The 26,400-nt window shown below is 36.9% G+C and overlaps 1 protein-coding gene across 2 annotated transcripts in view; it reads left to right on the top strand.

Moving 5' to 3' along the window:
• LOC129004750 (mRNA export factor Gle1) overlaps positions 1-26,400 on the top strand; it is a 99,931-nt gene that overhangs the window by 37,462 nt on the left and 36,069 nt on the right. For both annotated transcript variants that reach the window (XM_054433365.1, XM_054433374.1), the window contains exons 7-11: positions 5,316-5,406; positions 6,552-6,734; positions 6,853-6,992; positions 7,506-7,691; positions 24,632-24,822. In XM_054433365.1, the coding sequence (XP_054289340.1) occupies positions 5,316-5,406; positions 6,552-6,734; positions 6,853-6,992; positions 7,506-7,691; positions 24,632-24,822 (791 nt within the window). The remainder of the gene's footprint in view (positions 1-5,315; positions 5,407-6,551; positions 6,735-6,852; positions 6,993-7,505; positions 7,692-24,631; positions 24,823-26,400) is intronic.

Genomic DNA, 26,400 nt, shown 5'->3' with positions numbered 1-26,400 from the left:
ATACTAACAAGATAGACAGGATAAGAGTCCATGTAGTTATCCTGAGTTTTATGAGAATTATTTTTTAGATATATTTTTGTGTAAACAGTAATAAAATACCCCTGCCACATCAAACCTGCAGACTAAGTGAATTTCCGTTGAAATATGATTTGTGTGAACAGTTCATTTTGGTATCACATGTGTTCTGAATAAGTTAGTTGTCATGGATACCAGATGTGTTGTGTGAAAAGCTATGTTGTGGTTTTGTATTGAGTAAAACTTGTACCTAAAACACCTTTCTCTTTATCATTCTACATAATTTAAGTCCATTTACAACTGGTTATGGGCCCAGATTATTTTATTCAGTGCTTCATTTAAAGAATACCAACTTCATAAGTTTGTAACAGCAATATGGCTCAAAATTCATTACCAATTGAAAGGCTTAAAGGTTGTGAGAATTTTGATACATGGAAGTTTGCAGTACAAGCCTGGAAGATTTGGATCTGTGGGACTGTGTATCTGGTGTAGAACAGGATAAGAAAAAGAACACTAAATGTCGATCAAAGCTGATCTTATTGGTTGATCCGGTGAATTATGTACATATTCAAAACACAACCACCGCAAAGGCAGCTTGGGACAATTTAACGAAGGCTTTTCAAGATGATGGTTTAAGCAGGAGAGTTGGACTTCTCCGTATTCTAATAACTACAAAGCAGGAAGATAGTTCTGTTGAGGAATACGTGAACCGCATAGTCACAACTGCTCACAAGCTTACAAATGTGGGTCTGTAACCGATGAATGGGTTGGAACAATCTTACTAGCTGGTTTACCCATCCGGTATGAACCAATGATAATGGGAATTGAATCTTCAGGCAATAAAGTCACGGCGGATGCAATAAAAACAAAGTTATTGCAAGATGTGTCTCCAGTACAACGTGATATGACTTTTGCAGGAACTGATTCTGCACTGTATGGTTCCAGTTCAAGAGGGACAGTTCACAAAGTGTATCAAAAGAACAGAAACACGAGTAGTTCGGACAAAAATGTGAAGAAAGGTCCGTCATGTTATAAATGCAATGTTTACGGTCACATCTCAAAGAACTGTACATCTACGAGAGTAGTGGGCAAAAATAACGTAAACTCTAGGAAATCTAATACGTCACTCTTTGCTGCATTTTCAATGCAATCGGGCGTTAGTAATGAGTTCTTTTTAGACAGCGGTGCATCTTGTCATTTATGTGTTGATGTTAGCATGCTTCTGAACGCAAGAAAAGGCCAAGCACTAACGATCACCACAGCAAATAATGGGACAATGGTGACTGATACCGTCGGTGATTTGGAGCTTCCAATAATTATTTCTGGTGAGGTCTCAGAAGCAAATGTGAGTAATGTACATTATGTGCCTAACTTAAAAGTTAATCTTTTATCAGTGAGTCAAATTGTAAATAAAGGAAACTCTGTGGTATTCAATAGTGATGGAGCCAAAGTTTTCAATTCAACAGGACAGCTCATTGCTTCTGCTAGTTTAATAAACAATCTGTTTAAGTTGGATATGCCTACGAACACATCTGCATTATCCATGCAAAGCAATGGCTTAACACTCTGGCATCAGCGTATGGGACATTTGAATTAGGATAGCCTTACAAGATTAATTAATGATATCAACATTTCTGGTAGTAAGCCAGAAACTATTTGTGATATCTGTATGTTAGGAAAAAGCCATCGTTTACCCTTTCCTAAGAGTGAGTCTAAATGTAGCCATTACCTGGAGCTAGTGCATTCTGACTTGGTAGGTCCTATGGAAGTGAATAGTCTTGGAGGGTCTAGGTATATTTTGACCTTTTTAGATGACTACAGTCACATGTGTTTTGTTTATTTTTTAAGATCAAAGGACGAAGTCAATGGTCACTTTAAAACGTTCAAAGAGTATGCTGAAAAACAAACTGACAAGAAGATAAAAGTGTGGCGTACAGATAATGGTACGGAGTACTGTAATCGCAACTTAACTGAGTTTTTTAAGTCATCAGGTATTGTGCATCAAACTACATGTCCTTACACACCTCAGCAAAACGGAAAGGCAGAGCGTCTCAACCGTTCCCTCCTAGAACGAGCAGGATGTTTGCTGATAGAGTCTGGGCTTCCATCTAGTTTTTGGGCTGAAGCTGTGAATACTGCTGCTTACCTTCTGAACAGATCACCATGCAGGTCCGTGGAACTAACTCCAATACAAGTGTGGTCAGGTAACAAGCTTACTCTACAACATCTCAGAATTTTCGGTTGTAAGGCATTTGCTCATATTTCTGCCGAGAAACATAAAAAACTTAGTCCACGATCTACTCCTTGTATATTTGTTGGTTATTGTCAGTTTAGTAAAGGGTACAGGTTGTATGATCCTCAGAAGAAAATAACTTTCATATCTAGAGACGTTACTTTTTCTGAAAATCAGTGGGGAAGTTCTTTATTGAAAAATGTGAGTAAAGACTTAGATTTTTATGTGTTTCCCGAACCAACAGGAAGTTTGTCTGATAGTCAGGACAGTACTAGTGGTCAGACACAAACCGGTCCTGATGTGTCCAATAATGATGATGTGCTTCCAACAGGATCTGGTGTAAACAGAAGTAACGACGATGTTACTGACATGAACATTATTCCGGGCACAACAACTCGACCGCAGCGCGTCAGAAACCTCTCCCAGCTGCGTTGAACGATTATGTTACTTATTTCTCTGGCGAGCTATCCGATCCAATATCTCGCGAAGAAGTATTGAATAGTGAGTTAAAAGACTCTTGGAAGAATGCTATGGACCGTGAGTTTAAGTCTCAAATCGAAAATAAGACTTGGGAATTGGTCGAACCCCCAGCCTTGAGGAAACCTTTAAACTGTAAATGGGTTTTCAAATCAAAGGAAAACGAGAAGGGCCAGGTGACTTGTCATAAAGCACGGCTAGTTGTTAAAGGATTCGACCAAAGGAGGGGAATAGACTATGATGAAACATTTTCACCTGTTGTGCTTTACAGTTCGATTAGGTTTCTATTAGCTCTTGCTGCTGAACACGACTTAGACATCGATCAAATGGATGCTGTTTCCGCTTTTCTGCAGGGAGAACTGGAAGAGGAGATATACATGTGCCAGCCACCTGGATATGAAGACGGGACTTCTAGAGTTTGCCGCCTTCATAAAAGTATATATGGCCTCAAGCAAGCCAGCAGGGTGTGGAACCAAAAACTTGATTCTTGTTTACAAGGTCTGGGACTGAAACAATCGAAATTTGACCGTTGTGTTTATTATCAAATTGAAGAAGGTGTATTGTTTTTGCTCGCAGTTTGGGTTGATGATATTTTAATATTCTCCAACAATCAGAATCTTAAACAGGAAATGAAAACTCAGATGATGAAGTCTTTTAAAATGAAAGATTTTGGTGAAGCTAAGTCTGTCTTGGGATTTCAACTGACCAGGGACAGAAAGGAGAAAAAGATATGGTTAAGCCAAGAAACGTACATCAACAAGATGCTGACACGTTTCAGAATGGACCAGTGCCACCCAGTATCAACTCCAATGAGCTGCAGTGATAAATTTAGTAAAGCTCAGATGCCGAAAAATGAAGTTGAAAAGGAGAAGATTAGAACAATTCCTTATCAAGAAGCTATTGGTAGTCTGTTGTTTGCAGCCCAAGTTTCAAGACCTGATATCGCATATGCTGTCAGTAATCTGAGTAGATTTAACAACAATCCAGGGATTGAGCATTGGACTGGCATAAAACGAATCTTCAGATATTTAAAGGGAACTTCATCGTGGAAGTTACAGTACGATGGTTTTAAGGGTGGAAACTTGTTTGTATACTGTGACGCTGATTGGGCAAGTGATCCAGACGAAAGAAGATCCGTCACGGGGTACCTATTTATGAAGTGCGATGGTCCGATTTCGTAATGTACCAAACGACAACCTACTGTGGCACTCTCGACAACAGAAGCCGAATATATGGCAATGTCTTCAGCTGCTCAAGAAGCATTGTGGCTAAGAGGTTTAGCTGAAGAAATTGACCCATCTTCAAAGAGTCTGATACAGATATATTGTGACAACCAGGGAGCCAGGAACTTAGCCTTGAATGGAACGTACCAAGCCAGGACGAAACATATTGATGTGAGTCATCATTTCTTGAGGGAGAAGATTCAATCCAAACAGCTTTCCTTCATTTACGTTCCTACTAAAGAGATGGTTGCTGATTCTCTAACAAAGGCGCTTGACAGTGAAAAATTCAGAGACTGCATTAAGTTCCAGGGATTCCACAAATAAGGAGGGTGTTGAAATATTGTGTGAACAGTTCATTTTGGCATCACATGTGTTCTGAATAAGCTAGTTGTCATGGATACCAGATGTGTTGTGTGAAAAGCTATGTTGTGGTTTTGTATTGAGTAAAACTTGTACCTAAAACACCTTTCTCTTTATCATTCTACATAATTTAAGTCCATTTACAACAATTTCCATTTGCCTGATTGTTATTTCACTAGAATATGTTAGAAAATTACACTATTGACAGGATTGGAACTATTGTGATAGCTTTGCGTTTACAGTACAAACCATTCAACATGTTATTTGATTATACCTCAAAATCTATCATTGATTTTGTATCCTAGGTAGCCAAAAAAGTGTTTACAGTCTGAGTTAACAAAAACGTACTATTATTATTAAGTTAAGTAATACAGTTCAATTTTGTTTCTTAATTAAGTGGTAGGTGTGAAACCATTTTTAAGGCTTTTTCAAAGAACCAACATTGTCTCTTTTGCATACTGACCCCGTTGCAAGGCACGGGTATAGCTGCTAGTATATATACATGTTTGAACCAAGTTTGCTTTAATTTTGTCTAATGCAAATTTTTTTTTAGCTGATGACAAAAATATTGTCTGCTTATTAAATTAATTCAAAGATTTGCATCAGTGTTAAAATATATATCAATACCATCAGTCAAACCACTGTGCTTTGCAACGGAATGTGGGAGAGATTAATGTGGTTCTTTTCTTTTGCTGATTGAAATAGATACACATCAATAATCAACTTTAGAATTGAAACTAAGATCTAAAAATCTTTAGAAGGACTTAAGAATTATTATCAAAATTTGTTATCAGTCCCCCGTTAGTTCTGGTGTTAGTAGTGTATCAATTCCTCCTTCCTTAACTTTTGCGTTTCTGTTTTTACGAATAAAATTATCCAAACTAATCAGCAAACATTTTTTTTAGCACTTCTTTTTCATATTTATTTCATTTTCAATGATTGTTTTATCCTATGCATGTATTTGACAAATTCTCTTGCAATTCATTTTATTTTAATATTGTGTTTAGGAAGGAAACGTCACCCCGCAAGATTTGAAGTTAGCTGAAAATCTTGTACAACAGATCACAGTAATAGCTGATACGTTTTCTAAACATGTTGGTAAGTATGCAAATGTTAAAAATAACATATTTTTATTCAAATATGTATTTTTACTTACTTTTTCCAACCAAGTTCTTAATATTGTAAAGGCTTAAAGATAAAAGTAGGTAAGAGCTTTTTTACCATGATTTAACACATAAAACAATCAGGTAAAATTTATTACCACCTATTTTTTGTTTTTAATCATACTAATTGTTTTGAAATAAGTATTATTTTTTGTATTCTTTTGTCGTACATCTTTTCCTAATCCTGATTTAAAAAATACAGGGTGTTTTTAAAAGAATGCCGGGATTTTAAATGGTAATTGCTTGGATACTATTCAAGGTAACTAAACGTTTTATGCGTCAAATTGAAGCTAAAATAACAAAGTTTTGTAACCCATGTGGCAAGGGAGGAAACTTTGACTTAAGCATGTGTAAAACAGGTGCGGGGTGATAGGTCGCTATTGTGACTCATTCGCCTTACGACAGTTGCCAGTACGACGTTTACGGCGCAACAGAAGGCACAGATTGTAATATGTAGTTCGCAGAGTTTATATACATTGCTAAATTAAACTAAACTTAAATCTACTTGATGATACAGAAACTTGCAGCTGGTTTAATGAGTTGAGTGGCACCGAAGTGTTTGTGAAATGACATTCACCTGCCCGGCTAAAAACAAGCGATGACATAGTAAAAGAAATCCGACAATTCTGCATCAGAGGCCCGAAAAAATCGATTGCCTGACAAAGTCTTCAGTTTAACAAACCTAAATTGGTCACTTTATGATGTTATCTATAAAAGTTAGAGTCTTTGTGCCGAAAAGATTCAGTTAACACATCAGACAAACCTGCCGATCGCCCTAAGCGTACAGACTTTGCCAGTTTTACGCTCATATAAGATTTATGAAAATCTGAATTTTATTAAATCATTCCGAATTGTATGAAAGAATGAGAAAAAAACTTTATTCTTTTCCCTTCAATTTGACGTTTAAATCATTTAATTATCTTGAATAGTCCCGAGCAACGACCGTTTGAAATCCCGGCATTCTTTTAAAAACACCCTGTATTTTCTGAATTACTTTTATATTTTGTGAATCATAAATCTTGTTTCAAGTACAGTAGTTAAATATATCCTTAGTCAATATTTCTGCTTTGGTATTTTCAGGACAAATTAATGCTACGATGGACAAAGCTGAAGAAGAGAAGAAAGATGAGATTGAGAAGGTGCTGCGAATAAAACAGGTAGCGGCTGAAAGAGAACAAAGGCAAAAAGAAGAGAATGAGAAAATTGAAAAAGAGAAGATGGAAAATGAGAAACCAAAAGAGGCGGAAAGTTCGGGAAGACAGGGTAATTATATTTTATTGATCCAAAAATTGAAATGAAGTCAATTGTTAAACTATGTGTTGAGTAGGCTAGGTTGTCCTGTACATTTTTGTAATCCTACTACTGAAGTATGGGTTTTCAGTGAGAAGTGTAGATGACTGCTTTAGTGCTGAGTGTTTGAAGTGGCATCTGGGGCTGAGGAAGTATTTGGACGACTACGAGAAAAAACTCCAACCTCTAATTACTAACGAGTCTTTGAAAAAGTTCCGATTTGACTGCCAAGTAAGTTTAGTTTATTGTTCACTTTGATAATTAATGGAATGTTAGTTGTTTCTGTTATCCAGCAAGACTTGTGAGTAACCTTGTTATAAAGCGTAATCTTGTTTAGTTTATAAAAAAAAAAAAAAAAAAAAAAACAGGACCGGGATGTCTAAAACCTGCTGTTTTGCCTTTAGCCATGTGGTTATAATTACTGCATAAATTCACTCCGACCTTGGTAAGTTGGTATCTATGGCAAACCCTTTCTTTTTTTCTCCTCATTAAAATCCTTAGGTATAACCCTTTGTGTAATTTGAGGCTGTATTCTTGTTCACTACAACTCATTTTTACTACACGATGCATTTAGCTTAAAACCAGGATTTTTTTACTTACAAGGTATGTTTTAGCCATTATTTGTCTTATCTTGCAATCCTGAAGCTATATAAATTAACAATAATTTGTTTGATTAAATTCATATAGAGGGTTTGTGGAACTAATCATCTTACTTAGAACCTTTTTTTGTGGTAATGGTGTTAGAAAGTTGTGAACGTGCCTGTCAACGCAATCTCCCCACTGGACGACCTACATCTAGAGGATAAGTGGTACAAACTGTCCCGTCTACTGCAGGGTCAGGCTGTACCTCTTGGAACAACAATGTTCCTAGCCACTGGTCATCCCCTGGGAGTTGCCTACTGTACTAACCTGCTCGCCAAGAAGTTGGTGGTGAGTTTAATACCAAATAGTAAATATCAAATACAGTTCTCAGTTACAATTATATTCAAGCCCAATACAATTCTGTAGACATGATTGTGTATGAGGTCTGTTCAAAAAGTATCCCACAATGTTCAGGAAAAGCTTAATTTATTGATAAATTTGTTTTAACATGTGATCTCCTTCAAAATAGTTCCCCTGGGACTCCACACACTTATTCCAGCACTCCTGCCACTTTTGGAAACAAGCCTGGAACTCTTCCTTCTTAATGGACTTCAGACAAGCTTTTGCATTATCCCATTTTTGCTCTGAAATCAGGTCCTTTGCTGTATACAGCATCTTAGAATAGAATAGAATAGAATATTTGTTTATTTTTTAGTGAAAAGAACCTCATTTAAATAGGAGAAATACCTTAAATAAAAGTCTAGAGGTTTCCACTAAATATTATTGTTAAATTTATCATACTTTTAAAAGTAATTAAAAATTATTTGTTTAGAGCAAATAAAAATGAACCACTTTTGTTGGAAAAGCCTAAAAGAATCTCTTTGTTTATTTTTCTCTTCTTAGCAACCAAAATTCAATAAAACTATTTAAAACATCTGTCAGCTAATGGATCTGTCAACTCACTACAGGAGCCCCCTGCGAAGACTGGAAGTCCATGTAGTTTTTGGAGGGTTCCGAAAAGTCACAAAAAATAACAAATAAAAAAAAAATAATAATAATAACAGCAAGGACAAAGGCAATTTCCATCAAACTGAAATTGGATTCTTGAATGTCACTTTTCTTCCAGACTTTGTCGTATACGACTTTTGAAAATCCACATCTTTTGAAGTTTGAGATACAGTTAACTTCATCATTCTGAAGGACATAGGCCGGTTTAACTCTGTCAAGACTAACTTTAACATTAGAACCATTCACTTTTATTGTGTTAGTTTTACTGTCTTTCTTGATCACTGGATGAGGTCCGGTGTATGGATGTTGTAAAGATTTTCTCATAGCATCCACTCTCAGAAAAATGTGTGAACATGTGTCCAAATCACGAAAAATGAAGCTTCGGTTAATGCCGTGTCTCTTGATATTTGTTGGTTTTATTGATGAAATCTTGAGTCGTAATCTAGACACAAAATTAGTCGGATCCTCTAAGGGTGCCAGCTGGGTTGTTGGCATAAAATACAAACAAAGATATTGAGACTCAAAATTTAAATTTTTCAAAAAATTTCAGTTTTTGAAAAATGATAACTTTTAAAGGAATTAAGTCTGAGGGTTGATATTTGAAATACAAACAGTTCTACTGAGTTGCTACACACACAAAAACAATTTCATCACTAGTGTTCATGGTTACCGAGTTATGCAAGTTAACGCAAACCCTTACAAGAGCAAAAATTTGCGTGTTCCGCAAAACAAAAATGGCCGCCGTAGAAATAACAAAAGAGATAAAAAAAATTTAAAACCACTTTTGAACCCAGGATTGATATAGGTATCTAGGATAAAAATATTATTATTTTTAAAAATGGTCAAGCAACCAATTATTTTATTTCTGGATCACTTGATATGGATAGACCCTGGGAGTTATCTTGTTGGTCTGATAACTCTGTAACGACCGCGCACGGGAAGGGTAGAAACTCAATAAACAAATGCAGCTAGTAGAAAATTCAGTATTTAATTTATTACGGGCCGAGTGTTAAATGAACAAAAAGACTTCTTTGATAAGTTGCTAACGGTTGGTGATACAGACGATTTGGGTTAAACTATTTAAAATTGAACATGTTTGGAGAACTTAAATAATTATCAAAATATTAAAATAGACGGACATGCCCACCCGCGGGGAAGGGAAGGGTAGCGCATCACCGCGGCTCACCGACACCTCGATGTCGACTCTGACTGACTACTCCAGGTTCGGAGGTCCCACACGTCACACAGAATGATGACACCTCATGTCAGCAAAACAATCAGGCCATGCATTCCATGCCACGATCCAAACAACCGAACGTGATGTAGCAATCGATGTACCCAATACTTTGTGACACTCAACAAAACCCCAAATAAATTACAAGACAATGCTGACTAGCGGAGTTGCGACACGATTGCCCATCTTACCAATGTCGATATCAAATACTGGGCTTTGGGATGTTATCCATAATAACAATAAAAAATACGGTCAATAACTTCCTGACCGTCACATTCTCCCCAACTCAGACGGAGGCCTGCCCTCAGGCCTTCAATTAAACTTCCACATTACCAACATACAATGGCAACAGTTGATGCGTATGTCATACTGTAGTGGAGTAATATGAGAACAGCTGACTTTCCTCACAGCTGATCCAGTGTGTACTTGCGGCTGACTGCAAGGTCACGCCGACTCAGCACAACAATACGTCGCACCGCCCAGTGAACAACTCATCTGGTGCAATGACCGCGCGCTACTCCAGCCAACATGTCTTGGTATTATTGAACCCCCCCTTTACTTAAAAGTGTCACAAACTATCGGTACATGGTAAACCAATTAATTACCGGATTAATTCAAGCCAATTCACAGCTAACTTTTTAAGTTATTTGCATTCAAACATCTTTCCCCTTAAATTTTGTCTGAAAATGTATTTGACGAAACGCTCGCTACCTTCCCTTTGTCCACACATCTTTACAAATTCAAATAAAACCCTACTCGTATCTATATAAGCACAAATTTAAAATAACACATACTTAAATGCTAGCACCATAAATGAAGTGCATTTAAACCAAAAATACAAATGTGATTACAAATTGAACCCTAAGACATTAATAAAATTTCAACAGCTCTATAGTAACTAAATTAACAACAATTGCTGCTGAAATATGACATTCCAAATATTGATATATAGTGTCACAATAACCTAAATACGTAACCTAACTAAATATTAACAAAAATATGTAGTACTTAACTAACATGATTACTAATCAAGTCCATTTCCGTGCGTATTCGCAACCCAATTACACATCATCATATAAAACATCAATTTGGCTGCTCGCCTTAAACGTAAAGCAAACTAATAAATAATTATATTGTTACAACATAAATATACGCCTAACAATAAATAAAACAAATAGAACCTAACCTATGCACAACAATTATTCACAAATACTAAACACATCAAAACTTATCATACCTATCACCAACGCTTCTTGCTTAAGGGGTGATCAAGCCCTTTCACAAGGAACCGTTTCACTGCAATTCCAAATTATTCCACTGAGCAATTTTTTTTTTTACGCTCACTCCGATGACTTTAAGAAACTATTGCCTGGCCCACACACTCCAGCCGTTTGCGCAACACAACCTTCATGTGGTCGCCTGGCAGAATTGCAGCTACGGTTATGGTGACAGCTAAATTTAGCCTACTTAGAACATAAAAACCCTTTAAACTACCTTTAAAACAAACTCAACTTTAACAAATCTAACTACCAACAGCTACACCTAAAACATTTAACTTTTGAACAGATAGATAAAACAAAGCACCTTAAGAACGAATAAACAAGAATTAATTGAAACACGCGACGGCTACCCGTTTTAACGTTCATTGACGTTGTCCCATGATGTTATGAACTAAACCTTATCATATACTATATTCGCAAACTACTTATCTTTCCGCACAAATTTGTAGGCCTACATTCGCGCACCATATGTACGTCCATAAGAGCTCACTCCACCTTGATGAAACGACTTTTGAACGTTCGTCAGGCCTGACCAAAACAACTTAGCTGCAACATTGATTCATCATAGCGCTGAGTCGCTTCACTTGAGAGGCGTCAGGCGACCTTGCTGAGCTGTCAACAGCTGACGCAGCTTCCACATCGACACTGCCGGCCGGCTCCATCACCATAGCTTGGCCTGGGGACTCAGCAGCTGTCCGTCGACCTCGTGGACGCAACAGGCGGGCAGAGGTACCCAGGGCAGCAAAACACTTGGCAACCACTCGTCTCCACCTAAACACAAGAACAAATATTACCACCGATATCCCGGTTCCTAAACTCACTACCAAATATCTGAACCGGGCACGGTACTCTTTATGGTATCTCAGGTACTGGAGCGCCCCTTCCAGAGGATACTCCTTAACGCTAAGCGTACCTAATTTGTCATCCAGTCCCTTAAGGACCTCCAACGTGGCATTAATATCATCTCTAAAAATACTTATTTCATCTTCCGAAAGGACACTTTTTAACTCCGGAAAGACAATCGTACCCAAGGACATGTTCTGCTCCGAGTTTCCAAAGAATTGAGCCGGTATCTTGTACCCATCGGCCAGCACATCACATGGCCTACCCCGGGGCAGTTCACCAACACCATTTAGTTCCAGCGCTGTAACATTTAAACGTCCGCCCTCGCTGTAACAGTTCAGCGTGATCCGATCGTCCCCCGAGGTACTATAAATCCAACGGTATGCAGTTTTCACCAATACGGGTGACTGCAACCCCGAAATCAATTTACGGCCACACAGCTGAGTCTTAGAGCGCAAAAATAATTCAACTACGCAGCTAGGGCGTTTATAAACGTCCAAAATGACACCGGAAAGCGGGTAAACCTTTAAACCTTGTATGGAGTGAACTGACTCCATCTGAAAACTGTTATAGATGGAATAACTCTGTCTATCTTTACTTATCAACAATTTAGTTTCATCAACATCCCATTTGACCCATTTTTTTACCGCCTTATCATACACTGGAAATACTACAACGTCAAAAATTTGGAAAAGATTATCACTCTGCCTTAAGGGCAATTTGACAACTACCACTAAACTGTTACTGGTGGCGTACGACCTGACCCGAGCTGCACTGTAAAATTTATGTAAATTATCTATGCTTACCGAAGCAAACAATTTACTGGGGGCTGGAACAGTCCTTTCGATTGACGTCAAAATTTCAAGAAATTTGTGAGGAGAAAGTAAACTGCTACTTAATCTTCCCAAGGACAACGCTTCTATAGCTTCGTGAAACCTGCTCATTCTCTGAATCGCACTCGCCACCGTGTCCTTTGTATCTGATAAAGCTGCGTTTAGTTTAAGGTAGCTAAAAAGAGTTTTCAATTTTGACAATGCCATCATCTCCCTCCGGTAATCCCTAGCAAGATGATTCAAAAATCTGATTTATTGCACGTGAGTTTACCGTAATTTCGTTTTGCATATTACTCATAAATGTTACTTGGGCTTGTTCATCATGATACATTTCATTAACCACATCCTTCATTGAAGTTAATTTACCATCGATTGTTTCCAAATCTGAACTGTCCATAGTACCAAATAAAAACTTTAATATATGCCCCCCTGCATCCATCAACCCCCTTTTAATCCTTTCCCTGGGTAGCAAACTCAACAAATCATCCACTTTTCCCACATACTCAAAAATCATTTTGTGAAGGGTGGCATACTCATATCTAAAACTGTTTTCTAATTCCGGAGCAGGTGAATGAATGCTTACATTTTTTTCCAAAAACCCCTTGAAGAACCCATCAAAATGTGTTTTTACTTCCTCCAACAAGATACTTAGGTTTCCATTTTCCGCTGAAACCTGGGACAGATTGTACTGGAGAGTCAAGGTCCAGTAGCTATCTGTCAGAAGGACGTCCTCTCCTCCCTCGAAGACCACTCCTTGTTGGAAGCAAAAAGCGCATCCCAGGAACAAGAAAATACAGAATATTCCTTCCATTTTGTCAGAATTCTTGCATCTGACCCCGCACCGACACCAATGTAACGACCGCGCACGGGAAGGGTAGAAACTCAATAAACAAATGCAGCTAGTAGAAAATTCAGTATTTAATTTATTACGGGCCGAGTGTTAAATGAACAAAAAGACTTCTTTGATAAGTTGCTAACGGTTGGTGATACAGACGATTTGGGTTAAACTATTTAAAATTGAACATGTTTGGAGAACTTAAATAATTATCAAAATATTAAAATAGACGGACATGCCCACCCGCGGGGAAGGGAAGGGTAGCGCATCACCGCGGCTCACCGACACCTCGATCTCGACTCTGACTGACTACCCCAGGTTCGGAGGTCCCACACGTCACACAGAATGATGACACCTCATGTCAGCAAAACAATCAGGCCATGCATTCCATGCCACGATCCAAACAACCGAACGTGATGTAGCAATCGATGTACCCAATACTTTGTGACACTCAACAAAACCCCAAATAAATTACAAGACAATGCTGACTGGCGGAGTTGCGACACGATTGCCCATCTTACCAATGTCGATATCAAATACTGGGCTTTGGGATGTTATCCATAATAACAATAAAAAATACGGTCAATAACTTCCTGACCGTCACAACTCTAACAACCCACTGTACTATCACCACCAGGCGGCTGCTAGCCCCAACCCAAGGGCCAACATAGCTCACTACATAGAATGTATAGACCCTGAGTGGCATAGCCCGCCAAAGTGTGCCCTTATAATTAATCAATCCTATATATGTATATAATGAAAAAAGAAAGAAAAATTCTAAAGCAACACTATTTACTGTAGTAATGAAAATAATTCGTCAATTTCTTCTTGCTGTGAAAGCCATTTCTTAACTTTACTTAAAAACATTTTTTTATTTTCTACTATCTTCTTTATATTAGTAGGCAATTTATCGAAAAATTTTGGTGCAATAAATCTGAACGTTTTAATATAAAATGTATTGTTGGGTTTAGAAACCAGAAACTGGTTAGGATTTCTAAGTTTGAGTATGTATTAATTTTTATTTTGGGAATGGTCTTATATAATGTACATAAAAGATTTAAAGTTTTATAAACATACAAGTACTTTAATGGAAACATTTTGTATTGGATAAAAAGAGGTCCTGAAGGGTCAAATCTGGTTTTATGAGATTAATCTTAATGCATGTTTTTGTTGAATATATAATGGTTTTGTATATGACTCAGATGTATTACCCCAGAAAACTATTCCATATTCAAGCCTACTTTGTATCAAAGCATAATACAGCATGCGCAAAACTTGACAGTTACTGAGACTTCTTAAAAAGTAAAAATATCTAATTGAATTGTTTATTTTGTCCTTTAGTTTTTTTATATGAATTTTCCAACCAAGTTCTTCATCTACATCAAGACCCAAATATTTAACACAACCGGTTTGATGAACAGTAGCACATTTAAACATACAGGTTTGGTTGAATGCTTACTCAAGCAGAGTGTACATTTAAATTTGACAGGGTCTGGAAATGTAATTGGTTTCTTAAGGCTAAAATTTTTGTATTTGGTTTTCTCAGCACTCAGCACCAAACTATTAACAGTGAACCACCATTTCAATAACCAAAGATCTCTGTTCATTGCCTTCTGAACAGACTGCCAGTTTACTGTCAGAGAAGCACAATGCTCTGTCATCAGCAAATGAGGTTAAACTACCATGAAATTTACCCTCACACAGGTCATTAATATATTATAATGAATAAAATTGCCCCCAATATAGATCCCTGGGGTACACCACTTTTAATAGTTCCCATATCACTTATGATTGAATTAATTTTTACACACTGTTTCCTGTCTGAGGGATAACTTTTAAACCATTCATGGGCAACACCTCTAATTCCAATATTGAACAGCTTATTCAACAGCAGTGTGTGGTCAACTGTATCAAAAGCTTTTTTTATATCAAGAAAAAGCCCACCCACCTTTTTACCCTCATTCACACCTTCATTAACCCCCATCAATAAATTTAGCAAAGCATGTTCAGTGTTCATGACAGTTCTAAATCCAAATTGATTCTTGCTAAAAAAATTTGTTTGATCCAAAAATGATAGTAATTTGTTCTTCATGATTTTTTCATATATAAGACAACAGAGATATCGTACGATAATTACTAGATTTTGTCTTCAGCCCACTCTTAAAAATTGGTATTACTACTGCATTTTTTAATCTTGAAGGAAAAACACAAGTTGTTAAACTTTAATTAATTATAAATAAGAGAACATTCTCGATTTCTGGTAACATTTCCTTAATTACACTTGTATTTACGCCACCAATTCCAGGAGATGTATTATTTTTTTTAAGATTCTTATTAGGGTACAAAGATCTGCTGGCCAATAAAAATTGTTTTGACTTGAAATGATTGGGAAAAGTTGTTTTTGTATTCCAGGAAAAGAACTCTTAAGATCCACAAAATTAAGATAATTCATTTTGAGATTTTTTACAATATCTAAAAAAATACCTATTAAATTCATTTGCCACTGCTAATGAATCTCCAATCAAAATATTATTTACTTCTAATCTAAGAAATTCATCTTTTTTCTTGGACTGACCAGTCAGCTCATTCAATAGTTCCAAGTTTTCTTGGAATTACCACTACAGCTTTCAAAACTTTTTTTGTAGAAATCGTCTTTCAATTTGCTAATTACATTATTAAGAGCATTTATATATTTCTTTTGGTTTTTTTTAGGTTCTCATTGTTGAAATGGCGCTTCATAAGCTTAAAAATATGATTTCTTTTCTTGATTTTTAAGCATATAAAATTGTTCATCCAAGGTTTTATTTTATTGAAAACTTGTTTTTTACAATTTACTTCTACTTTACTTCGCTCTATAAAACTTTGTAACAAATTTAAACAATTGTCAAACACAATTGAAGCATTTGTAGCTTCATATACACTAGTCCAATCAGCTTCAGCTAACAGCTGTCTCAGTTTCAAGTAATCTGTGTGCCACCTTGGCGGGGGTGGGAGGGGGACCGCCACTGTCCTTCCCCGCAACACTGACCACGACTCTTATCAGACAATGATCGCTGATATCAGCTTGGACGACTGTTGCTTCTACCAATACTTTGATCTTTTCCTTAACTCTGACAAATCTAAAGGTAAGGAACAGCCAGAAGTCACACGGTGCCATATCCGGTGAGTAGAGGGCCTGGCGTAGCCCAGGAATGCCCTGTTTTGCCAAAAAGCCTTGAACATGATTGGAAGAATGCACTGGAGCATTGTTGAAGCCACCAAGAGTTTGTGGTCCACAAATCAGGACGCTTGCGACACACTGCATCCCACATGTGGTGTAGAACTTCTAAGTAGTTCCTTTGCAGTCGAAAAAGACTAGTCAGCATGTCTTTGGTTTCGCTATTTTGGCGAGTGTTTTGAGTGTTTCCACTGAGAAGACACTTGGTTTCAGGATCATACCCGTACACCCTTGACTCATCACAAGTTATAACTGTTTTGAGAAAGTTTGGTTCATTCTGAATACATTCCAGCTTGTCTTGAGCAACTTCTAGTCGCAATTCCTTTTGTTCATCAGTCAAGTTCTTTGGGAATAATTTTGCAGCAACTCTGCGTATAGACAAATATTCCGTTAAAATTGAATGGACTGAACCAATACTGCTTTCCATTTCCTTAGCTAGATCACGAACAGTACTACGTCAATCCTCCACCACTAAAACTTGATGTTGAACGATAACTTGATGGATAGTGTCTTCTTCAAAGGCTTAGCACAAAAACACGATGAACACTATGTACACAGTTTCACGTTAGGTGGCCAAAAACAAACTGACACCATATCAATGTTCATCAGAGTGCACCTCAATGCGGTTGTTGGATTACTAGATAAAAAATAAGGTTTGATATGTTTTGAACAGTCCTCTTATGTTCAAAATCTATTTTAATCACTGCCAACATTCTTACTTTTAACATCTAATATAAAAAAAATGCTAAGGTAATACGTAAACTTAGCTAAGTTGAGGCCCCACACGAGAAATGGAAACCAGATAAGGGGTTAATAAAACTGATCTTCAAAATGACTCCCGGTCATAGCGTGATCGACGAAATGTCTTGTGGTCACGGCGTGATCATGAAAATTACTTCTGGTCACCTGGTGATTTTCGAAATGACTCGTGGTCACGGCGCGATCGTCGAAATGACTCTAGGTCACGGCGCGTTAGTCGAAATACCTACGCCTCCTGTGTTCATGGAACAATCGTGAACATCTCTCGCGATAGCGGCATCATCGTCATTTGCGAAGCGGCAAAATCGCCAATGATCGGATCAAATACTGTCCCGAAAAATTCCCAAGTAAAATGTAATCCCGTCCCAAAAATCGGGAAAATCTTTATAATCACTCTTCACTTAAACTTAGGCCTAAAACGGAAACTCCATATTTACAATACAGAAACTTAATTTTACTAAATAATAGTCATTAAATAATAATAATGATTAAATAATGATGAGTTTGTTAAATAATGGTGGTAAAAAAAGGGATTCACAAAAAGAGTTTACAAGGTGGGGAGTTGCATTTACTAATTAAAAGCTTTAGGCTAGTACAGGCTATTTTTAATTTAGACTCAGGGGTTTTATTACATGGATCTCTATCTCAGGTTGGGGTGATTGGGAGGCGTTAGAATTTAATCTTGTCTTAATCATAATTAAATTTGGTTTTGAAATAAAAATTATTTTAAAACTCTTGTTCTGATCGGTTAAATTAACGTTCTGGAATAAGCTTCTAATAGTTTCTTGATTTCAACTTTTAATTTAAATCAAAATTCATGTTTTCGGCCCCTGGACTATATTGTTAAGACAATAATAGGTTTTTTACATACCTCAATCAAATAGTCCAAAAATGGTATTGCTCAACAGCTTACATGTTTTGTTGCGAAGACAACATTATCAAAGCTTGCAACTCGTCAAAAACACATTTAAAACACGAACACAGAAGACATTAATACGGTACGAATACACGATTATCATTTAGATAGCTCTATCATAATACTGATTTGGTCCGGCGCGGCGCGGGGCTGGTAGCAGACTGGAGGTCACGTCACGTCGTCTCTTCTACTGTTATCACTGATGTTATCAGATCTTCGATCAGCTGTTCCTGAATTTAATATTGTATTAAAAATCGAGTGAGACTGGAACTGTAATTTTTTGTTAAGGATGTGGTCCTTACACTGTTCGTCATTATAAATTTTATAAATCTCGAACTCCTCCAAGGTGTCAAGTTTGCTACCTTTCCCACAGACATGTAGAATTTTTAAACCATCGTCAATGCTACTCATTGAGTGATTTGAATCAACCAGGTGTTGTGCAAAGGCTGATTTTTGTTTGACCATTTTTGGAGTTGGCCTATGTTCTCTGTAGCGGGTTTCAAATGCCCGACCCTTCTGGCCTATATATTTGAATGGGCAATCTGGGCAACTGATCTGGTAAACACCGGTGTTGTTTAATTTGTTGCTGGACCCTTTATTATGCAAGATGTTCCTAGTGCGGAATTTAATTTAAACTTTTAATTTTGAAATGTTTAGCCATTAAATTTGTTTTTGATAGTATTATGACTCCACCTCCAGCATTTAAACTACGTGAATAAAAAGTGTTAATATTATATCCGGTTATGGTGAGAAGCTCCAATTCATGACATATCTGGGTCAATTTCTTGAATAGTAATTTCTAATGGCTCTATTCTGCTTGGTAGATGTTGAATATTAAGGTGAAAAATTTTTAAGATGTGTGATTTTTGTGATATTTTATCGTGTGCTGCTGGTTTACAATTTTTTACTTTATTGGTATATTTTTCGGAGTGTCGGAGTTTAAAGGTAGCCTGGTGTTTATGGGCTGTGTGAGATTAAGGGATGTCTAGGAAGGCTATGTGGGATAATTTTTCCACTGAAACGACACCATCATCGATATCACACACACTATTGCTCTGCTTTTTGGTTACACTTTTTGTCACTTCACTGTAACTCAGATGCCCCGGTGCTACTGGTGGGCTGGTAGGTGTAGCTGAAAGGTTGTGTGTTCTCGACATCTGTAGATTCTCATCCGTCCAAAGTGGAGACGGTGTTGAGGTTGAGTCAAGGTCAAGCTGCATATTGACGGTCGTTTGTGAAGATGAGGTGGATACCAAGTTAGTTATGATGGGACACTCTGCATCATACTCTGCTTCAATTTCAGCTTTTAAACGTAAAAGGAAATCTTGATGTGTTAATCCTCTCTATAGGGGTCTTTTAGCTGTTTTCTGTTCATAGGAAACAATGTGCACATCAGCTCCTGTGGATTTCTGGAATTTCACTATGTGTCTTGCAAACGTGTGTGGGTGAACAAGATCTATTACACATCCAATTGCTGAACAGAATAAGGCTTTAATCCCTGGGCTTTGAAGTGATCCTGGAGTTTCTTGAAAGCTATGCTATAGTCCTCTGGAGTCGGCTTGTCAAAATATGCTGCTTTTGTTATTAAACTATAAATTTTTGATCCACCTGTAATACTCTGACAAGCTAGATGTTTTGAAATGCGATCGGCAAGTAGGGGTCGTCCAAACTTTATACGGAAAACAACTGCCACTCCCGCCGACATATGTCTGTCTTCTGATATGGAGTGAGCGAAACCAACTGTTTGGTCAGTTCTGAACTGATCTATAACCTTATTCATACCAGTATTGCAAATTTTGATTTTACTGTTGAGTGTTTGTTGTGGAGATAAAACTGGCTAGGTTGCCTGCAATGTAATTTCTTCTATTAGATTGGCAATTTTCAGTTTACCATGTCTGTTCATGTGAAGCCCATGACTTGTAAAGCAGTGTCGTGGGAATAAGTGAACCGGCAGAAGTTTCAAGTTAGAATGCTTTTTTGACATTTTCTCAATTTCAGCATTAATTTTGGAGATTTTTAGATCAAATTTAGGATTGTCATGCCTCATTGGGTTAGTTGATAGTATGAGGTTTGTGTGTTTTGAGTCCCTGATTGGTTTTTGTATTCCATCCATTAGTTTCTTGATTCCAGTATTCTCAATATTATTGGCACCACCCATAACCAATAGGTAATCTTTTATATTCAGGTCTTTGGTAAGTTGATGTTGTTCTTCTATCATTTTGTCAAACTGTGCTCTAGGTCTGATAAATGCACACACATTTAGACCAGTCTTTTTTCTATTAGTTCACTTATTCTCTTTCTGTGACTATCAGCAAGAATAATTAGTAGATTTTTGCTATTTTCTACTAGTTTTTCGCTGTGTTTTCTGGCTTTAGGTGAGTGATTAGTTACGTTGAATTTTTGCTGCTTCTCTTGATGTGGTGGTAATGTAATGTTGGTATTTTTTTCAAGTGAAGGTAGAGGCTCCGGAAGTGAATTGTCATCTGTTGAAAGTAAGCTATATGGGTTCGTACAGATTATGTTATCATCAATTGGTTGTTTAGTCTTTGTTTTAGATTTAATGTTAGTCTGCCACAGAGTTTCATTCCTATTATTTGGGTTAACAGTTGGGTGGCAACTATTACAATTCTGGATGTTGGACCTCAGATTTTCAATCTGGATCTGCAGTTCATTTTTGTCTCTAGACAAAACTTCAATTATACCTTGAAGGTTTTTATTTTCTTCTTTGTATTTATTTAATTCTTGTTTGAGTATTTGGGTGTGGAAGTCATTAGTTTTGCTAATGTTTTCATTAATCAGAGGATTTTCTGGAAGCTGGAAGCTACATGTTTCTGTAGGGACACTTCGCTGGCAATTATCATCTGAACGTTTTAGAGTATTTTCTGATGCAGCTTAAGTCATCAAGAGAACAAAGTTGCGTTTCATTAGTTTTTGTCGCCTTTGGTTCGTACTACGTCTACTTAGATCAAGTTAAAGCTTTTTGCTTGGTGTAGGTATTGGTTTAACAGATGGGGAGCTAAAAGTTTTTTCAAATCTCCCATGCCTTTCGAATCTCTATCAATGCAGTCTTATATTGGTCTTTGTGTTTCTGGGATATCGATTCCAGTGGGCATTTTTAGCTTATTTTTGTGGTAGTGCATCAGATCAGTCCTGTCTACAAAGCTTGTTTCATTTATCGCAAAAAATAAAACTTCATATTTAACAATAGTTTTATAAGTAGTCTTATCAATATTTTGTATTCTGGCTGGCCAATAAGGATATCCTTTAATCTTAGCAAAAACTAAGTTGCCTATTTTATATTCATTTGCATTAGAAGGTGAAGGCATTTTTATTTACTTAAATATCTATGCTTAGTCTTCAATAATATAAAATTGCTAAGCTGTTTAAGCCCAAGGACAAAATCTCAATTAGTAATTAAAATTATAAAAATAAATCAGTACGGTAAATAAATAAAAATAAACTGCTTTTCTTAAAATAATACAGGGAAGTATATGGTGCTGAAAGTTTATAATAGTCCTGTTCAGTGGAAGTTCAGGTGAAGGGTCAGTTCTCAATGTAAACAAATCTGCTGATTATGAGACTGAAGCTGAAGTATCCAAGGCAAGTTTGCAAGTGGGCTGGATATCAGTTGCAGGTACAAAGGTCAAACACTCACCACACTCACTGCCACTTCTGAGGTCTTGTCTCTGGTCCCATCTATTCACTGATAACTAAAATAATTCTGTAATATTTTGGAAAAACCTTGATTTTATAAAAACCGGTTACTTTAAAGAAAAACTGGCTGCATACTTTTGCACAAAATTTCAAACTGATGAATTTGGTACTAAATACTTTGTATAAAAATATAATAAACTGGCAAAACTTTGAGAAAACTGAGGAGCACAAGTGAAATAGTTCTTGTAGCACAAGGGGCTTCCCCCACCCTCATCTACACCAGGGTGTCTACCAGTCGGGAAATCTGGGAAAAAGTAGGTAGGGGATTTTGAAAGTTCTGGAAAAGTCGTGAAAAAGTCATGAATTTCGGCCAAAAGTCGGGAATAATCTAACCTTTCAAAATGAGGGATGAACGGGTCCCAAAACTTTAAAAAAAATGTTTTGGATCTTATATTCCTGATCATTGGGACGGGATTACATTTGAGGGGTGTGGGATGAATCGAAAATGCATCAGAATTCCAATTTGATTCAGTGATGATCAAAATTTCCTAACGATATGAATCATGGGCATTCAGTATCCATATACGTTATTGAATCAGTATTTATATATGTTTTTGAATCAGTATCCATATGTTATTGAATCCGTATCCATACCACATTGAATCAGTATCTATATACGTTATTGAAGCAGTATCCTTACGTTTTGAATCAGTATCCATACGTTATTGGATATCTATATGCGGTATTGAATCAGTATTCATATACGATTTAGAATTAGTATCCATACCTTATTGAATCAGTATCTATATACGTTATTGAATCAGTATCCAAATACGTTTTTGAATCAGTATCTATACATTATTGAATCAGTATCTATATACGGTATTGAATCAGTATCCATACATTTTTTAGTCAGTATCTATATACGTTATTGAATCAGTATCCAAATACGTTTTTTAATCAGTATTCATAGGTTATTGAATCAGTATCCAAATACTTATTTCAATCAGTATCCACACGTTATTGAATCAGTATCCAAATACGTTTTAGAATTAGTATCCATACCTTATTGAATCAGTATCTATATACGTTATTGAATCAGTATCCCAATACGTTTTTGAATCAGTATCTATACATTATTGAATCAGTATCTATATACGGTATTAAATCAGTATCCATACATTTTTGAGTCAGTATCTATATACGCTATTGAATCAGTATCCAAATACGTTTTTGAATCAGTATCCATCCATACGTTATTGAATCAGTATCCATATACGTAGTTGACTGTTACAATGATACTGTTACTTTGACTATCAGTATCCATATAACTTATTGACATTATTCAAATGATTGACATTAATTATATAAGTTATTCACTCAGACATTGCTTTGCCATACAAGTTATTACCATCCAAGTACATGGCATACACTGAGACATTGCTTCGCCATACAGGCTATTGCCATCCAAGTACATGGCATACACTGAGACATTGCTTAGCCATACAGGTTATTGCCATCCAAGTACATGGCATACACAGAGACATTGCTTACCCATACAGGTTATTGCCATCCAAGTACATGGCATACACTGAGACATTGCTTCGCCATACAGGTTATTGCCATCCAAGTACATGGCATACACTGAGACATTGCTTCGCCATACAGGTTATTGCCATCCAAGTACATGGCATACACTGAGACATTGCTTCGCCATACAGGTTATTGCCATCCAAGTACATGGCATACACTGAGACATTGCTTCGCCATACAGGTTATTGCCATCCAAGTACATGGTATACATTGAGACATTGCTTTGCCATACATGTTATTGCCATCCAAGTACATGGCATACACTGAGACATTGCTTCGCCATACAAGAAGTTATTTATACCTTGTAGTTCTGATTCTATCCTCTTATTTTGTCAATGTAAACCAATTGAAAGATTCAGTATTTAAATCTTACAAAGGTTTTTATTTGTTTACACACAAACATATATTTATTTATAAAATCAATAAAATAAAATGCTTAACAACATGATGCTGCAAGTAAAAACTATGAATTAGGCAAGAAGCTTACTGATATTTCCAGAAATACTGGTTCTTCTAATGTATGATTGAAAACAGATATTTCACTCCACTGACAAGTTGAATAGAAAAATTCCATGTTGCTTCGAATCGAGTTACATCAACCTTTTTTTTAATCGAATCGTTGCTTTGAATTGAAATGTTTTGCTGCTTCACACACCCCTACATTTAATACGGGATTTTCTCGGCATGTGATTCGTTTCGATCGTCAGTGATTTCGCTGCGTCGCGAGTGACAACATATGTTGACGAAGGTACCGTGACCGTGAGACGGAAAAAGGTGTAGTAACATGGAGAATGGGCAGAGTTTTTGGTCGGGATGTATATAAAAATTGTAATGAAAAGTCGGGAATTCCATTTGAGAAATCTGGCAGACACCCTGTACACCCACAGATAGCTGTGTAGGTTTTTTCCCCCACCTACACTCATCTCCATTTATACATGGCTTAAAAATATCTACATTTGTATAGTCGCTTTTTCAAATGAAAGTATTAAAGAATAATTTTAAAAAAAAACATTTTGGCCTGTTCGACCCTGTACATGTAACAATCCCATTTTATTCAAAAACGTTTTACCCCAAAAATTTATATTTAATTTTTTTTTCATATGATAAATGTTACAGAAACAAGGAGAGCACACAGTGTCTAGCAAGCCAGAGGCAGCGTTTGCTATAGCAGCCGTCATTGTGTCACTGTGGGCGCAGTTCCCTGAGCTGGGGCGACTGTTGTTGGCTCACTTCCATCGAGAATGTCCCTACCTCATACCAGCCTTCCTACCACAAACTGAGGGACAGTCAGATCAGGATTACTACAAGTAGGTGTCTTTAAAATACTTGAAGTAATATTTGATAATTAGTATAGAATAAATTGTTTCAAGATGGTGTTGTAATGAGTCTTGTATTTTCAGAACAATGTTTTGATAATCACAATAGTAAAAACATCAGGATTAATAAATATTTAAAATAACATATGATTGATGAGGAATGCAAATAAAAAATATATAACAGATTCTTCCGCACTGAGTAAGTGTTCAAGGCGTGTATTGTGTCGGTCGTTTGATCTGTCTTGATGAATGTCGACGTGAAGGTGTTAGTCCATAATATCCAGATGTACTTGTGTCTGGTTGATGACTGGTTGATGCATGACTGGTGGATGAATGACTGGTAGACGAATAACTGTTAGTGTTGAACGGAGGAAAAAATGTCAAGTCTGTATTTTCAATGTTTTCACTAAATTCCTTCTTTTTGGTGGAAGACTTTTTCCAGCTAGTTTTTCTGACACATGTATCTTCTGTGGATGATTTAGACCATTTTCTGATTTTTTCTTACTTAGGTTGATTTGCAAGTGTCGTATCCATGTTCGACCCAAAAGAGGACTGTATCCGTCAGGAACAACAAATAACTGTTCGACGGTTGATGTCCCATTGCTTTTCACTCTTACTGAAGCAATGCCCAGCGGAGATAGTAGCTTCCCTGTGTAAGAACGAAATTTGACAGATGTTGGGGTTAAAGTGTCCATTGAAATGTTTAAACGATTTAAGTCTCCTCTAGGAAGTAGAGTGTGGGCGCAACCTGAATCAACCTCGAACTTTTGGGGCCGGTCATTAATAAGAACTGTCGTTATAAACTTATCAGTGTCTGGAAGGTGTATGTCATGAATGTTTCCAATTTGACCTATGCCATAAATACCATCAACGTCTGACTCCACGGACTGGTTATCATTATCTTGATTTAAGTGTTTTTTTTTTTTTGAACCACTTTGTTTAGACAGTAGGGACTTGATACATACCTTCGAAATGTGACCCTTTTTGTTACAGGCATTACAGCGGACTCGAGATCTGTGCAGTCTGCATTGATGTGACGTATGATTGTTCTTGCCACACCGAAGACAAACGCCATTCAAGCCAAGAGCAATTAAATCAACTTGTTCTTTGCGCCAATAATGTCCTTTTAGTGTAGCAGAAGAAATTGAGCTGTTGCGACTGCTGTCGGAAGAACGACTGCTGCTCTCGCCTGACAAACGATGGCTGAATCTAGCTGACGATCGATGCCTTTTCGAATGTACTGCCACCTTGTTGACGCCTACGTTGCTGTAAGACGGTTGTGACTGCTGTGAAAACTCGTCTATGGCATTGGAATTCAGCTTTGAAGCTTCAATTGCTAAAGCTCGTGTTACAGCAGAGTCAAAAGTTAGCTCATTCTGTTGAATAAGGTTCTCTCTTATGGAAGAATCCCTAATTCCTCTTAAGAATTGTGCCCTGAGGAATAGGTCAGAAACAGAAGCGTTACAAGTAGAACAGGCCACATTACAAGTCGAAATTTGCTTTTTGAGGGACATGACATAACTGGAAATTGACTCCTCAGACTTTTGTACCTGAGAAAAGAATTTGTGT

This window comes from Macrosteles quadrilineatus, unplaced genomic scaffold (assembly GCF_028750875.1).
Source record: "Macrosteles quadrilineatus isolate MER2022 unplaced genomic scaffold, UCM_ALF_1.0 Scaffold_1__1_contigs__length_201487025, whole genome shotgun sequence".
In the NCBI taxonomy this organism is placed as follows: domain Eukaryota; kingdom Metazoa; phylum Arthropoda; class Insecta; order Hemiptera; family Cicadellidae; genus Macrosteles; species Macrosteles quadrilineatus.
The sequence above is the reverse complement of the archived record's forward strand: the minus strand, read 5'-3'. Positions and strand labels throughout refer to the sequence as shown.